Genomic DNA, 17,826 nt, shown 5'->3' with positions numbered 1-17,826 from the left:
TTGTCTTTCTCTTTCTGACTGACTTCACTCAGGATGAGAGTCTCTAGTTCCATCCATGTTGCTGCAAATGGCATTATTTTGTTCTTTTTTATGGCCAAGTAGTAGTCCATTGTGTATATATACACCACATCTTCCTAATCCAATCATCTATCAGTGGACATATGGGTTGATTCCATGTCTTGACTATCGTGAATAGAATTGCAATGAACATGCGGGTGCATGTGCCTTTTTTAAGGAGAGTTTTGTCCGGATATATGCCCAAGAGTGGGATTGCTGGGTCATATGGTAGTTCTATGTACAGATTTCTTAGGTACCTCCATACTGTTCTCCGTAGTGGTTGTACCAGCTTCCATTGCCACCAACAGTGCAGGAGGGTTCCCTTTTCTCCACACCCTCTTCAGCATTTGTTATTTGTGGACTTATTAATGATGACCATTCTGACTGGTGTGAGGTGGTATCTTGTAGTTTTGATTTGCATTTCTCTAACAATCAGGGATGTTGAGCATTGTTTCATGTGCTTGTTGGCCATCTGTGTATCTTCCTTGGAGAAATGTCTATTTAGGTCTTTTGCCCATTTTTCCATTGGGTGATTGGCATTTTTGCTGTTGAGTTATCTAAGTTGTTTGTATATTCTAGAGATTAAGCCCTTGTCAGTGCATCATTGGAAACTATTTTCTCCCATTCTGTAAGTTGTCTTTTTGTTTTCTTTTTGGTTTCCTTTGCTGTGCAAAAGTTTGTCAGTTTGATTAGGTCTCATTGGTTTAGTTTTGCTTTTATTTCTGTTGCCTTGGGAGACAGACCTAAGAAGAAAACATTTGTAAAGTTGACGTCAGAGAATGTTTTTCGTATGTTCTCTTCCAGGAGTTTGATGGTATTTTGTCTTATATTTAAGTCTTGAAGCTATTTTGAGTTTATTTTTGTGCATGGTATGAGGGTATATTCTAGTTTCACTGATTTGCATGCAGCTGTCCAGGTTTCCCAGCAATTCTTGCTGAATAGACTTTCTTTTTCCCATTTTATGTTCTGGCCTCCTTTGTCAAAGATTAGTTGACCATAGGTGACTGGGTTTATTTCTTGGTTCTCTATTCTGTTCCATTGGTCTGTATGTCTATTTTGGTACCAGTACTACACTGTTTTGATGGCTGTGGCTTTGTAATAGACATTCTATGACACCACCATCACCGTAATTCCAAAACCAGACAAAGATATCACCAAAAAAGAAAACTATCGCCCAATATTACTGATGAATATAGATGCAAAAATTCTCAACAAAATTTTAGCCAACCGAATCCAATAACATATCAAAAAGATCATACGCCATGACCAGGTAGGGTTCATCCCAGGTTCACAAGGATGGTTCAACATATGCAAATCAATCAACATCATATACCACATTAACAAAAGAAGTACAAATCATATGATCATCTCAATAGATGCAGAAAAAGCAGTTGACAAATTCCAACCTCCGTTTATGATCAAAACTCTCACCAAAGTGGGTATAGAGGGAATATTCCTTAACATAATCAAAGCCATTTATGACAAACCCACAGCAAATATAATACTCAATGGAGAAAAATTGAAAGCCTTCTCAAATATAGAACAAGACAGGGATGTCCACACTCACCCTGCTATTCAACATAGTATTGGAAGTCCTAGCAATCAGACAAACAAAAGAAATAAAAGGCATCCAAATAGGAAGAGAAGAGAGAAATTTCTCACTGTATGCAGATGATATGATACTATACATAGAAAACCCTAAGGGCTCAACCCCAAAACTACTTGAACTGATTAACAAATTCAGCAAAGTAGCAGGATATAAGATTAACAGTCAGAAATCAGTCACATTTCTGTATACTGACAATGAAATACTACAAAAAAAGAATACAAAAATACCTTTTAAAATCGCACCCCAAAAAATCAAATACCTCGGAATATGCCTGACCAAGGAGGTAAAGGACTTATATGCCGAGAACTATAAAACATTAATCAAGAAAATTAAAGAAGATGTAATGAAATGGAAAGATATTCCATGTTCCTGGATTGGAAAAATTAATATTGTAAAGGTGGCCATACCACCCAAAGCAATCTACAGATTCAATGCAATCCCTATCAAATTACCCATGACATTTTTCACAGAATTAGAACAAACAATCCAAAAATTTATATGGAACCACAAAAGACCCAGAATTGCCAAAACAATCCTAAGAAACAAAAACTAAGCAGGAGGCATAACTCTTCCAGACTTCAAGCAATATTACAAAGCCATAGCCATCAAAACAGTGTGGTACTGTTTATTTTTTTAATGGTGTTAGAAACTTCCAAACCATTAGTGCCAACAAAGGGTAATATATTAGAAATGCTACAGGTATGGTAATTAGCTCAGTGCTCAGGAAATTCAGTCTAGCCAACATTTGCCTGTGTGGACACTTGTGATTAGTACAGTGTATTTCAATTGGAAAATTACTATCTTTCCCAATCAGAGGCTAAATAGAAGCTTATTTCATGATTTAATGATTTTTCTTTCTTGTTATGGATATTATTTCTTGCTATTCATTTCTAAGCTTTTAACATACATGCTCTTCTCTGCAACTATTTTTTCCCAAAATTTTGAATAGATTTGTCTTTTATCACTTTTCTCCCTAGGTGCTTAGAAGGATAAATACTATTATCAAGGTGTACTGCAAAAGCAATACATTTTAATAGGATTATGATAACAGAATCTTTATCCAGTGGCTGTTGTAAAGAGAAGAGAAAAGAAGACCTCTGTTTTAAGATTAGAGTATAGACTTTGAAATGAAAAGAGGATTATCTTATTAGCTTAGCAACTGATGTACAGCACAAAAGTCATGCTCCTTGTTTGTTAAAAAAAAAAATTTCAGGTGAACATGTTTCTGACTGGCTACTAGTATGACATTCATCACAGCAAAAGAGTAGCAGAAAGCACAAAGACAGCCAGTCTGCAGATCTCAAGCCAGCTGTGATTAATTTTTTTCTGAATCTGAAAGGCAATCTAACACCCAAAAGCTAAAAACCATGCAGCTTCTATGTGTAAATAGTACATAAATTAAATTGTATATAGAAACATAATCTCATGGAGACTGGGACAGAAATATTTCCACTGAAACCATAAGATAATTTAATGAGTTTAGCCTTTCTTACACTTAAGAAAAAACATGTTTAACTGATCGTGAGCTAGGGACAAGGGGTACCGGCATTAGGAAAACAGGGATCCCAGAAATACTTGGGGTTGCACCTGGTAAAACCAGAAGACCAGGAGGTCTGGAGGACATTAAAATGGGTTTGAGACCACGGTGCAAGAGAAGGATCATGGGAGATAGCTAAGGACAACCCCTGGGACGTTACCAGCAGGAGCTCTTTTGACAAATGGAGTCATTTCACCCACGTGCACCCTGGCTTTCTCACAGCTGTCCTTCACTTCATTGTATTTCCCTCCTCTCCAATCTTCCATTACGACACACCCACTGCATGTCTCCTAGCTTTCAGTCCTGGCAAGGTCTCCTGATCACGAGTCTTACTTTCCTCTCTTAGTCCTTAAAAAGTGACTCCCTGAATAGACCTGGTACCAATCCACCAGTTCTGAGGGCCACCTGCTTATAAAAACCAGCCCACCCACCTAAAAACCTCATGCACACAGTGTCTATTTTCCCTTGATAACACATTGCAAGGACACATCTGAAATCTAAGGAACAGGATTAGAATAAAACCCCAATAAAGCTCAGGATATAGAAATCGGGTCAAAATGGAATTATCATCTCTGTCATCCTTTGAGTTTCTCTTTTCCTGCCAAGATTTGCACTGGTCTGTGCTTTTACCCTGGGCTCTTCTTAAATGCCAACCTCTGGAATCACACAGTCTAGTTCTTCCAGTTACCAGCTGTGTGGCCCTGGCAAAGTTACTTAACCCTTCTAGTCCTTAGTTTCCTCATTTTCTAAACTTTTTTAACTTTTAGATAATTGTAGATTAACATGCACTAGAAGATATAATACAGAGAGATCGTATGCATGTGTACCTAGTTTTTCCCTATGGTAACATCTTACTTAACTAAATATCACAACAGGGAAATTGAAGTTGGTACAATCCGCCTTCCTTAATTATATTTCACCAGTTTCACATGCCCCATGAGTATGTGTGTATATTTAGTTCTATGCAATTTCACCCATGTATATGTTTGAGTAATTGCCACTACAGTCACAATACTGTATAGTTCCAGCAAAAGGATCCCCTGTGCTAAGCTTTTATAGCTACAACCACCTTCTTCCCTAATTCCTATCAACAACTGATCTGTTCTCCATCTCTATCACTTTGTCATTTGAAGAATGCAGCATAAGTGGAATAATACAGTATGTAACCTTTTGATATTGACTTTTTTCACTTACTGTCTGGTGGAAAAACGGAGTATATAAACAATATAGAAAAAGCACCTATGATAAACTACATGAGGTAAAACGAAGGTATATAATAATTATAACTAATGCATTGAGCACTTACTGTCTAGAATATGCTTTTAGTATACTTTAAAATTTCAAACTTTCTGAAATGATATAATCATAGTATTTATTCATGATAGAAAATGTAGGTTTCGGAGTTCCTGTCATGGTTCAGTGATTAACGAACCTGACTAGGAACCATGAGGATGAGGGTTTGATCCCTGGTCTCACTCAGTGGGTTAAGGATCCAGCATTGTCATGAGCTGTGGTGTAGGTCACAGACAAGACTCAGATCCTGCATTGCTGTGGCTGTGGTGTGGGCTGGCAGCTGTAGCTCCAATTCAACTGCTAGCCTGGGAACCTCTATATGCCATGGGTGCGGTCCTAAAAAAAAAAAAAAAAGAAAAAGAAAAAGAAAATGCAGGTTTCTTTTTCTTAACTCTTCCCAATAATACTTTTTTTTTTTTTAAGCAAAAATTGTGCTAACTCTATAGTGCACAGGTACTTTTGCAGCTATCTTCACTTTCCATTAAAATTTTACTTTCCCTTCATTCTTAGAAGTTGTCTCAAGAAGGACTAGTGCAGAACAGAATAGTTGAACATTTGGAGAAAGAATGAAAATACAGGATTAAAGTAATGGAAATAAGAAGGATTTGGTGGACCACACTGAAAAAAATGATATGCTCATTTGTCGATGGTGGTTATATAAAAATAAAACTTTCTAGAAAAGAAACAGTGTATTCTTCTCCCATTGAACATAATTACTAAGCCGCTGAAAAAAAACCCAGAACCCATCTGTCTCGGGATATCTTGTTAGACAAGATAGCGAATTTTATGTTTCTGGTCTGTGAAACTGACACAGCATTTTTAAGAGGATTGAGTCCATAAGTCTGCCTAACACACTGATTTTTAAGAGGGAAACTGCAGTTAAGTTAGTTAAAAGTGCATTCATGCTTACAATGAATATTCTAGAAGAGAAACAGGCCTGCTGTGTAACCGGCATGAAGGAGCAGTGTAACAGGCTCCAGAAGAAGGGAACCCAGATTTAAACCCCAACTTTGCAGCTCACCAGCTATGTGGCCTTAGACAAAACACTTTATTTGACTGAATTTCAGTTCCTTCATTGTAAAATGCCCATGGTAATACCCACTTCATAGGTTTATAGGGAGTATTAATTGCAATAATGTAATAATAAAGGGCCTGTCAAATAAAGAACCCAAATAGATGTTAGTTTCTTTTCCCCTAATTAATCCTTTGCCAAGCTGAAACACTAACTCAGTTTATTAGACCATTAATTCAGAGGCTTTCTTTCCAGCAGGAATTACTCTGACAGCAAGGCTGGTGTCATCAAGAGTAATTTCTACTGAAAAGGTTCCAATCTTAACGTTTCTACTGCGAATCCTAGTGTGGTATAGAAAAGATCAGGCAGGGTTACTTTCAACCCTAGAGGAAATTGATGTGATGATAACCACAGTGGAAGGGTTTATATGCCCTTGATTGTTTTATTGTCACACCCTAAAAGTGTATGTGATTGGAATTAATGGGATCCAGTGGAAGTTTGCTTGTAGTAAGTTTTCCTCCAAATTATCTCAGCATTTTCTGTTACATTCTTTCAAAAGCTATTCATATTATACTGATAGCATTACCAACTCCAAATACAATTAACACACCATCTTATGGATATATTGTATTTGGAGTAAAAGAACCAAACTAGAAGTTGGCATTAACAAAAAGTACTGTTTATCCTTGGCATAGCACTATGGGCTAGTGTAAAGGTATTCATTCACCTTTTACAGTAAATAGAAGCATGTCTACGTAGTCATTGATATTGCTGCACTCTTGTACTAATAGTAAGGATAAATAGTGGTACAGATTTAACTGGAAGACATTTTGATACCAAAAGCCTTAAAAATGCATTTAGACACTTAGAAAGTCCACTTCTAGGGATTTATTTTAAAGAAAGAATTAAAGATCTGTACAATGATTTTTCAAGAAAATTTTTTTTCTTGGAGGAAGGAAAAAAAACCTAAGCAGCATTCAACATTTAAAAATTAAATTATGAAATTTAAATATAATTATGAAATATATATATATATAATATTAAGTTATAGAAAAACATTTACTGACATGGAAAAATGTGTAAGATACACTGTTAGGATCTGAAAGGTCATAAACTATTTGTATGTGCTTTACAGGTTTTATAAAAATAAATATATTTATAAAAGTTTCAATAACTACATATTGAAACAAATATGAATCATGTCCCTAAGAACTTTTGTTTCGATTCTGTATATTTTCTGCAGTAAGCATAAGTTTATTGTACAGTAAAGAAAAATAAGTTTAAAAAACTCAAAAGCAGAATTAGTAAAGTTCTTTTAAGCTAAACAGCAAAGAGATCCCCTCATCATTCACTGTGTGAATTCTGAGCTCTGGCTTTGTGGATTTCTCCTAAAATATGATTTAAGAAGTTGAAATTTAAGAAAATGAAATTTCCAGGACAAGATCTTCGGGTTGCTCTTTCAGGAGAGGTGGTTGTCCTTTTGTTAAAGCTCTGGGTGATTTGGGTCTTTTTACCCGTGCTGTCTCACTGTGGACCATAAACTGGAAAACCCGTAGGCTCTATTTCAATCTGGAGGTGATGTCTTTAGACTAAGCCCCTGCTTAAGCACTGTGGCTCAGTGAAGTTTTAGGCAACTTTTCTGCTCGTGCTTCGTTCTTTGTGGTTCCAAGAAAGTTTCCTTCATCAGGAAAGAAACTGACTGGTCCCACTCTGGAGTGCAGTTTCTGCAGTCACCTCCAAGTGGACAGAAGCTCTAGCCTCTATCAGAGCCCCGACTGCTGCATTGTCTTGGATTCTTACTTATTTATACATAAATTATTACTGTAGCTGTATGTATTGTCCCTTTGCTGTGTGTCATGCACGCTATCAAGCACTTTTCATACATTATTTTATTTAAGTTCTTAATAGCAGCTATGGAAGACTAATGTTATCATTATTCCTGTTTTACAGATGAAAGAAAAATAACTAGTACATAGCTAGTAAGTAGAGTCAAAATGGGAATCCGGATCCATCTGGATTTCATTAGCTGTCCTTTAACCATTTGAATGGGCATTATTTTTTTTTTTTTCCTTTTTGGCTAACCTGCAGCTTATGGAGTTCCAGGGCCAGGGATCAGATCTGAACTGCAGTTGTGACCTATGCTGTAGCTGAGGCAATGCAGGATCATTTTAATCATTGTGCTGGGCTGGGGATCGAACCTGTGTCCTAGTGCTACAGAGATGCCACTGATCCTGTTGTGCCACAGCAGCAACTCATGAATGAGCATATTTATAATTCACAATGGGGAGAAAATTCAATTAGCTGTTCTTAGGTCTTCCTAACCCAGAATAGCAGTGATTCCACAAAAATATTAAACCACCTTCACAACCATACGAGTGATACTTCTATGCAGCTGTGCCCTTGGCTGGTGGTGGCAAGGACAACCTAGACAACCGAGTCCTGGTGTGTTCAGCTCCATACTGACTGGCTTAAGCTTAACCTCTCCAAACCGCAGGTCCTTATTTTCTAATGACTTTGTAATACTTGTCCTAAAAAATCTCATTTGTATCAAAGGAGACAATGTATGTGTAAGCACTTTTAAAAGTACAAAGAGCAAGGAATCTTGGTTAACCCCTGCATGCAAATTACTTCTGCCCTCAAAACCCAAAAGCAGTGTAACTATATAAATAGCATTTTGCAAAAGATTGAGCAAGGGGCCTCAGAAATACAGAAAAACCTTAATGCGAAAAAATCCCATGTGTAATGTTTCCCCATGTTTAGCATTCAGTTTAATAAGTCCTGAGGAAAAGTTATTGACTCAACGTTCCCTTTTCCCATTTAATGCTCTTTGATTTAATGTTTACTCTCTAAATGCCTGAACTTTTAAATAACAGGAATTTTTGCCACAGGACTTAAGGCTCTCCTGTGACTTGGTGTTAGGAAATCTCGGTTTCTGCTCCTTGGGAGCAAATTGAGCTCTGGCATTGAGTTGATATACATTCTGTATTAACTTAGGATGATACTTGGTTCAATAATTCAAAACTACTATACCAAGCCTTAGGATTATACTTGCATGAAGGACTAATCTTTTTAAGAACTAATATCTGGGGGTAGAAGAAAGAAAGGAATTTTTCTTGACTGCTTTTTAAATGATAAAAGCAATGCATGCCCATGTTAAACAACTTAAACACAGTGAAAGGTAAAAACACTCACTCTATGCACATTCACACTTCTCACTGGTAAACACTATTGACAGTTACTCATACATATTTTGAAAAAGTTTCTGTGATCACATAAGCAAATAGGTGTGTGTGTGTGTGTGTATCAGTCTATTTAACACAACCAATATCATTCATACTATAGCTTTTCCTTTGAAAGATGCTTTTTTGTTTTCTCCTAAAATATGTTTGTACAGATTTTCATACCCACTTGCATGGCTCTAACAGTTTTAAAATCGCCTCTGCATCCACTGCATGGATATACCATAAATTATTTAAGTATTCTTCTCTGGATATGTATTTAGTTGTTGGTAGGTTTTTAATATTACAAATAATGCTGGCTGCAACCAACAACTCCACCACATGACTTTGCTCAATGATGTGAGAACATTTAGGAAAATTCTTAGAAGTCAAATTGATAGGCCAAAAGAGATGTGCATTTGAAATGCTGATATTACAAATTGCCATCTAAAGGTGGCTGTACTAATTTATTCTTCCCCCCAAAAGGTATGTGAGAGTCCAACCTTCACCAACAGTGGGTAGAGACCAAAAGAAACCATTAGACTGAGGCACATGATATAAATGATTCAATAGACACTGGATTCAAATAAATATTTTTAGGTCTTAGATATCAAGAAATTGGAAATGCCGGACTTTAAGCATACTGAGAATATCCAAGCTCCTCACTCTGAAAAGAAACAGTTTGAAGGGAACTGAAGCTCATAATGAGGGGCCTAATCCTCATGGAGGGCTTACTGCACACCAGGCACTTAGAAAAGTGTTTTAGGAAGTTCCCGTTGTGGCTCAGCGATAATGAGCCCAACTCGTACCCACAAGGATGCAGATTCGATCCCTGGCCTCGCTCAATGGGTTAAGGATCCAGTGTTGCCCTGAGCTGTGGTATAGGTCACAGATGTGGCTTGGATGCTGTGTTGCTGTGGCTGTGGTGCAGGCCAGCAGCTACAGCTCTGAATTCAACCCCTAGCCTGGGAACTTCCATGTGCTACATGGGTGGCCCTAAAAAGACAAAAAAAAAAAAAAAAAAGTTTTACTTACATGAAGTCATGAATTCCTCCTACCAATCCTACGTGAAAGGTACTTTCATCATTGCTATTTTACAGACATCATTCCCATTTTCCCATTTTAGGAAACTAAGGCACGGAGAGTTAAGTACATTTCCCAATGTCATTCAGCTGATAAGTGACAGGGCTCAGATGTACCCATAGGAAGTCTGAGTTCAGAGTCAGGTACTATGAACCACTTGCATATCTTCTCCTATCAATGCACTAAACGCATTTATTAAACACCTGTGCCATGCCAGAAACAATATGGCACCACCTTATCCTCTCAGCAATACAAAGTATTACCTCCGTTCCTCAAAGATATTAAAATGACTTGCCCCAGTGACAGAGGGAGGATTTGTACCTGGGCATGTCTGATTCTGAAGCCTGTATTTATTTCTACTACACCATGTGTTCAGAATAAGATATATAAGGAGGCTAAATAGGAATCATCCCTGTCAATAAACAGAACTCACGTAATTCTTTCTTCATCAGAATTCTATATGGCTAGAATGTTCGTGTACTTTTAATCAAATGTATGTGATCATATGAGGGCATTTTGCTCTCTCCCATCACATGTGACCTCAAATTGTCCAGTGTCAACCAAAATTGAAGGCAAAATTAAGGCATTCCAATTCCAAATATCCACAAAGCCCACTGAATAAAAGTGACATTGTTGGGTGCAAATGAGCAGATGGACATCTGTACTGCAGGGATGTACCCCATCAGAATATGGTAGCACCATATTTTTATCTTAGCGAGCAATTCACTATCAGTCCATCAAACCAGTGCCAGGTTCACCACTGGTTTCTGAGTTTAAAAATGTACTTCCTTACTGTATACAGAAAGGACCCAAGGGAGATAAGAGCAGAAGGAGAGCTTAGAAGTGAGGCTTCTGGGTAGGAAATCCTGCCAATCACTGCTCTGCTCGCACTCACCCTGCCCAGCACAGTGTACAAATGTTCAGGCCCTGGGTTCAAATTTGCTCTGCTACTTACCTGCTATGTGACTTTGGACAAGTCACTGAATATCTCTAGCCATAGCTTCCTCATCTGTAAAATTAGTAATACCAATAGCAGTTACCTCACTAGCCTGTCATGAAGGTTAAATATTGTCCGGTACAGATCTCTGCCCTGAAGGTTAAGAATGATGTACAGAATCACCAAAGTCCACATAGACAGACCCTTGTCCTTTCATGTTGCAGTCTTATTGCTTTTTAATTTAATGAGGAAAACATACCGCCTTATATCCACTGAAAATAACAAACTGAAAAGATTTCTGCTCATCTTATATAGCCTCATATCCTCAAGGTCAGCGTGTGTAAATCCTGTGTTCCTGTGTCTGGCAGACCTAGTTATGAATGGACACCAGACATATGTTATCATTGCCACAAAACAAACAAACAATACCTACCAGAGCTTATCTTTTGATTTTCAGAGATTGTTAGGCAGAAGCCTGTCTGTAGTCACTTAGTAGCCTTTGGAGGTTAAGTTGACCAGTTCTTAAAGTTTGTACACCATGGATGCTAATTTAATATTACCACAAGTGTTTTCCTGCACTATACAGTAAAACAAGTAATCCTGGAAGAATATGCAAATTTTACTATTATGTTGTTATGTTTTAAGGGCAATTAAATATTTGCTGTGAGCTCCTCACATTACAATGCAAATCCATAAAAGCTTACTATCATTTCTGTACCTAAAGCTTATTTAGCATTAAGTCTTTGCCATTATTTCCCTTTCATTGAAAATTGGGTTTTCAATTACACACCACAATCCTATATTATGTGAATCTTTATTTGCAAAGAAATTTAGTCTTTTTTCTGTTTATGTTAAATCAATAACCTCTGTCCCTTTGTTAGTCCGGCAGTGGGAGGCAGTGGCTTCAGGTTTTCTCTATGAGAAGATGTCTGCCTCTCATGATAACAATGTTGGCTCATCTATCTACCCCAGGAACAAAAACCTTCAATGAGATGGGCCTATCCTGCTGGCCAGGATCAGGTGTATATGAAGCCAAGACGGTTTCTTAAAAAAGAAATTATTTCACTCAAACTGACTGCTAGAAAGTGTGTGTATCAAAAAAAAAAAAAGGCATTTTTATAGCTGAATTTAGAAAAAGGAACCTAAGTTCTGTCAGAATGGTTGCTGTCTATAAACATAGCTTCTATCTTCTATGCCTTAATATTTTTTTCAAGAGATTATAACAGTGAATTAAAAAACCAGGCGAAACTTAAAGAGCTGAATAAGCAGTGCCTAAGATGAGACAAAAATTAAAGATCTGCATGTCATGTATTTGGGGAAATAAGTGAGAGGGTCCACCCTCATGAACCCTAATAACCAAAGGGTTCTTGGAAACTTGTTGTCTTTCCTTAACCAGAGCCTCCTGTCCACTTGTGGTTTCCATGCATCAGCCTCCTAGAACACAATTCAAACTTTTACGTGCCCTTTAAGTACTGTTTTCCTTGAACCTCTTCCTTTAATCAATTCTGAAGTCCTGTTCACACTTACTTCATATTTTCCCACATCTTTTCCATTCTTTACACACCAAGTTCAAGATCTCACTTCCTCTCGCCTAGAATAGCACGAGCCCATTCTAACTGATCTGCCTGACTCCTGACCGCTCTCCATTCAGTGCAGCCTCTACATTCACCTTCACATAAGATCATTTTCATCATGTCACTCCTCTGCTCCAAAACCTTCAGGGGAAAGCTTAAACTCTATGGCTATAGTTCTTTGATTGATTCTGAGTTACTTTTCCAGGCATATTTCCCATTAACCTCTTATATATTTTCCAAATTCCAGCCAAACTGCCCATTCCCCAGTCACTCAAATCACCTCATTCTGCTTTTCCACATGAAACAGCTTCTCAACTCTACGAATTCATATCCAACCTTCAACTCCCAAGTTATATATGAATAAACACTTTTCCTATTCCTTAGCTGTAATATTGAAATTCCTCTAGCCCTGAGTCCAGACTGCACACATAATCATATCGTATGGGGTTTTCCTATACCACAGAAAGCACAGAATCTATTCTCTAGGCTATAGGGAACCAATGAAGAGTAATAAGCATTGGAATTATAAGTCAGAGTTGCATTTAACTCAGACGATGCTGTGGCAGTGGAGAGAATGAATTAGATGGTAGACAAGACACTAGAGATAGAGGTAATCAGACCTGTCTGGGAGAGAAGACTGAAGGAAGGGCATGTTTTGGAGGGGAAGATGATGAGAAAAATTCTAAGTGTGCTGAATTTGAGGTTCTAAGGACTAGGGTGGGACAGGCAAAGCATGTAGAGTACAGAATTAAGGAGGCACTCATTTCAGGTGCCCAGCCTGTACTTGCATGGCCCTGAGAGTAAGTAATTCCTTAAAACCTTTGCTCTGGGTTCCCAGCTTGCCTGACCCTAAGTTCCTCTGGCATGTTTTGTAGAGATATCACCTTGCCAGGCAAGGACATACATCTCTCAGGTCTCCCTTTAAGAAAGAACTTGCTGTTCAGCTGCAAGCAGTACAGAGAGCTGACAGTCTCCAGCTACAGAACATTCAGGGTCTGCCTCAACTTTTGAGGGAGCCTTTGCTAGGAACCTGCAGTCAGTGACCAAGCAAGCATGTTGGAGTTACTCAGTCTCGCAGTTGCTGTCCAACATGGGGCTCCTCATACAGGCAGTCTTCTCTCTGGAGATCGCCAGTGAATTGGATGAGGCTGCGTCAGATCTGCATTGTAGTCTGAAGCCTTTCCCTGCACAACTCTGGTTCCTCCCTCTTTTTTCTTTACCCTCCAATAAAACACTCACTCGGTAACTTTGTCTCTATATGTTTCCAGAGGACCTAAACGACACATCTAGTCAGCAACTGGCCATCCATTCTGGACTTGGAGCTAGAGATGAAGCAATAAGCTGATGTGGCTTTGCTATGTAGTGGTTAGAAGGCAGGGTTCCAGAGTCTGGGTTCAAATCACAGTGCATCCACTTCTGATCTTGTACAACCACAGACAAGTTAAGAGCTTCTCAGTACCTCAATTTTCTTCATATGTAGAATGAAAATTTTAATGAGTAAATAAGGACTATATGAGATGACACATTCAAAGTATTTAGTATTCTATATGGCTGCAATAAATGCTCAAGAAATATTAATGAACATTATTGCATAGACTTTAAAATGCTGTTTTTAAAAGGTTGATAGATATAATGAAATGGAAGAAATGTTCACTTGCTCAAAGAATTTTTCCATAAGGATAAAATGAGATTAACGAAGATTAACTGAAAGTATTTCACCTAACCCTGTTATTATTTTTTTTATTTCTCTTGCTGTTACTCCCAATATGGTTCCTCTTCTCCATACAATCTCATTATTTTTTTTGTCCTGCCATGATTTGTTTCTTCCAATATTTCTTTTCCATTCACCCAAAACAGCTATTTCTCTCCTTTTTATCCATTGCTGCTAACATCCTCCATCAAAACGTGGTTGAGAACTCACCCTCTCCAGTTTCCTCGATGGCCTGCCCTACCCACCCCAAATGTAATCATTCCTCTCTACCGGCAAACCCTAAGAATGGAAGCATTTTGAAACTTGGTAGAATGAAGAATAATCTAATTCTCAGACTATATTGAAGATATCCCTGTCTTCATAAATAATTGTTAATAACAAAATAGCAGGAGCAGCATCTCCTTCTTTAAACGAACCTCCCCTCCTCCACTTGTCTACTTACTCAAGACAGGGAGATAGCCTGGCAAAGTGATGCTCAATAAATGCTTACTTAAAGAATGAATGTTTCAGCAGTGGACATATGGTCAGTCTACAAATTTTATTTTTATAGCCTCTTTCTGTATGTGAACCTTAAAAAAGGAAATGTTCAGAAGACAATCTCAGTCACACAATGGAGAAACTATTATATGAGGGAAGTGTTTTACCATCATTAGAGGTATTGCAGGTAATATAAATCCATTTTATAAAATAAAGGCCTGTTCTACAATACATCTAAAAGCCAGTAGGAACTCATAATTAGAGACAGATGGCAAACATGGCATCCTTTCCTTGCACTTTTGGTACATATGATATTCCCTACAAAAATGGCACTGAGTGTTTTCCTGTTACCTTGCAGTGCCATATAAACTCAGAAAAATAAAACCTCTTTTTACATCTATGCAATTGACTTCAAACAAAATAACCAACTTCAAAAGTAAGATGAAAGTGTTTTGTAAAGTGGCTCAATGCAATGAATGTTTTTACATATGTTAATATTTGTATATCTGCATTAATGGATATTTCAATACATACCAAAATAGTACTACTATATTTTCAGTCATCCTATACATTCAACTTGAAACCTTCATCAAATTACTTAATTCAAAGGCAAGACTTCTACATCAAACAGGTCACAATATTAGGTATATTTAAACATTGGAAATGAAATAAAATCAGTTACACACAGAGCAATACATGAGTATAATGTTAAGAGCCAACAGAGGTTTTTAATGGCTCCTAATATAATATGCCCTTTCAAAGAACCAATTCTACATATTGAAATGCATTTTATGGTACTGCTTTGAGTAATTATGAATTGAACACAGCTGATGAAAATCAGCATTAAAATACTTTTCTGGAAATACGTATAATCCTCTATAAGTATACAGCTCTATAAGTGATAAAATATTAGATATCAAACACGAAAAAGTAGAAGTAGTTTTCACATTGATTTTCAAGAATATACATTTTTATTGTTACAATTCAGCAAATTAATTTACCAAAGTTTACAATAATCTGCAATTTAAAAGCAAATCTAAATCAATTTGTTTTATAATCAATATCATGAAGCAAAAGTAATTCATAGCCAATATAAAATAATTAACATATTTACTACTTCATGTTAAATATAGTGAAGAACTACAAGATGGCATTAACACTATCCTAATCTGATCTACGTAACAACTTTATGTTTAAGATATTTCCATTTTCAAACATCAATATCTATTGCACATTTAGAAAACCCACTTGTGACAATCTGCTTCATTTAATTTCTCAGAAAACTGCTAATTCGACCTTCTTTTCTTTGTGATTTCTGAGTTGTTACATTATTTTCTCATCGTCACAACAATTAGTAATTATTGATCTCTCAAAAAGCAAGAACAGAATGCAAAGTAAAAGAATTATTAAACATGAAGACAAAAAGCAAATTCTATTATGTAAGTGAGCAATACTCAAGAGAAGTTGTTTATCCTAAACATATAGCACATATGAGTCATAATTAGCTCACCACCACAGTTAGAAATATACATACATATTTTTCAAAATAAGTCTTTTAAATAAAGTACTGCAAGCATCTTTCTAGCTCAAGGATTTGAAATAGCAATTAAGTTGGAACCTTAAATCATTTGTCTCTATAACTAGAAGAGCAAGTCCCCAGGATGTAAATCTCACCCAATGAGACAAGGGATGCTGAATGGATTATTAATTGCTAAATAATTTCTTAATTTTAGAATCCAGCACCCAACACCGGCAAATAAATAATGTGATTTATGAGCCCATACTCATGCTGCTTTACTAGAGTTCAATAAACACATGCACATCCTAAATGTACAGTGTGAATGCGATTTCTACAAGCCAGGAAACATAGCAGGACTCGGCGATAGCAAATCTACTCCATCTACTTATTATTCAGGCACTAGTATTTAGAATACCTAAAATGCCTGCTGAACACTGCGGCTCAATGTCCCCGTGGGGCTACTCTGAAGCAGAACCACATCTCTTCCCCTCAGTGATTACTGAGTTTTAAAAAGGCAGGTAACATGGGGTAGAAATTCTCAGGAAGCAGTAAGATAACTCTTCTCCCCAAAATTTCAAAAACCAACACTCCTTACACACACACTCACTCACACACACGTGTGCACACACTCACACACAGAATCACCTTTTCTTAAGAAAGAAAGGGTTTTTCAAATAGGTGCCTAAAACATGCCGTCTGCATAGGGATGAAAAACATATTTTTCATTTACTTGCTGCTATGTAAGATGTTTACAGATCTGATTACAGAACCTGGATGTACATAAAAAGTAGTGCTTTCAATAAGATTCCTTTAGTGAAATCTGTCTGTGCAGACAAATGTGTACATAAATAATACATATTTATGCAAACATGCCTACATTAACAGGGACACACACACACACATCTAGACCAGTAATTAAGCTTACACTGTCCTACAAGCCCCCTTTGACATTTTAGCATGCATGCTATTGAGAAGACAGAATTTTAAAAAAATAATAAGCAGCTGCATATAACGCATGCCAAAGTGGCATGTTTAGAGAAGCAAATACATTACCAGACGCATTTTGAAGTTTCTGGAACACCTGCAGGTAAAAGGAGACTGTGAATCAGATGCTGGCACACGGTGTTCCTCAGAATCCCAGAGCTCGGTGTGACTGTGGGGGAATGCGAGGCGAGCGTGTGGCTGGAAACCTTTGAGTTGAGCTCACTCTAGGCATCAGAAAGCCTCAAAGAGGGGAAAGAAAAAGGCAGCCCACAGATAGCTAGATGAGAAACTTCTGGCACCTCTCCAGCTCAGGAATGAATTCTCTGTAATTTGGAGACGTATAGTGATGGAAATGAAGAGAAACTTGGATTTACGCGTGAATTTGCTCAGCCATGCAGAAATGGGCAGGTAACAGTCTCTCAGCTCATTTTAAAACAGTCATTCAGGAACAAGACTGAATCAAAAAATTAACAGGCATCCTTTTTCTGAAAAAAGAAAAAGGCTACTCCCGCCAGCCTCCCAAGATGCCTTTACAAACTTCAAATGGATCATTCCATCAGCTATTTGTTGCACATTTTATTAATCCCGATGCAGAGGTAAACTGGAAAACCTAATTCCTTTTATGTAGAAAACTGGATTTATTGCTTCTTTTTATAATGCACTTTAGTCATATAAATACACAGATTTACTTACAGAGTTCTCGTTTCTTGTGTAAAACCACTACTGTTTGGTCCAGATAAAATGCTAAAAGGCTTGTTCACAGCTTTTCAAGGAAGTGGAGAAAAAATGTTTTAATACTCAGAAGCTGAGCTAAG

The 17,826-nt window shown here is 37.3% G+C and overlaps 1 protein-coding gene across 4 annotated transcripts in view; it reads right to left on the bottom strand.

Annotated features, from left to right (window-relative positions):
* Window positions 1–17,254, bottom strand: part of SCHIP1 (schwannomin interacting protein 1) — a 776,793-nt gene extending 759,539 nt beyond the window's left edge. For all 4 annotated transcript variants that reach the window (XR_014824245.1, XR_014824246.1, XM_021069725.2 and 1 more), the window contains exon 1: window positions 17,081–17,254. Coding sequence is in view for 2 of the 4 variants with exons in the window: in XM_021069725.2 (XP_020925384.2) it covers window positions 17,081–17,089 (9 nt within the window). In the remaining 2 variants the exon portion in view is untranslated. The remainder of the gene's footprint in view (window positions 1–17,080) is intronic.
* Between the last annotated feature and the right edge of the window lie 572 nt (window positions 17,255–17,826).

This window comes from Sus scrofa, chromosome 13 (assembly GCF_054392235.1).
Source record: "Sus scrofa isolate SSC_HxYL_T2T_F1_AM1 chromosome 13, Sscrofa_HxYL_maternal_Yorkshire_Landrace_v2.0, whole genome shotgun sequence".
NCBI classification, from domain to species: domain Eukaryota; kingdom Metazoa; phylum Chordata; class Mammalia; order Artiodactyla; family Suidae; genus Sus; species Sus scrofa.
This window is presented reverse-complemented; position numbering and strand designations above follow the sequence as displayed.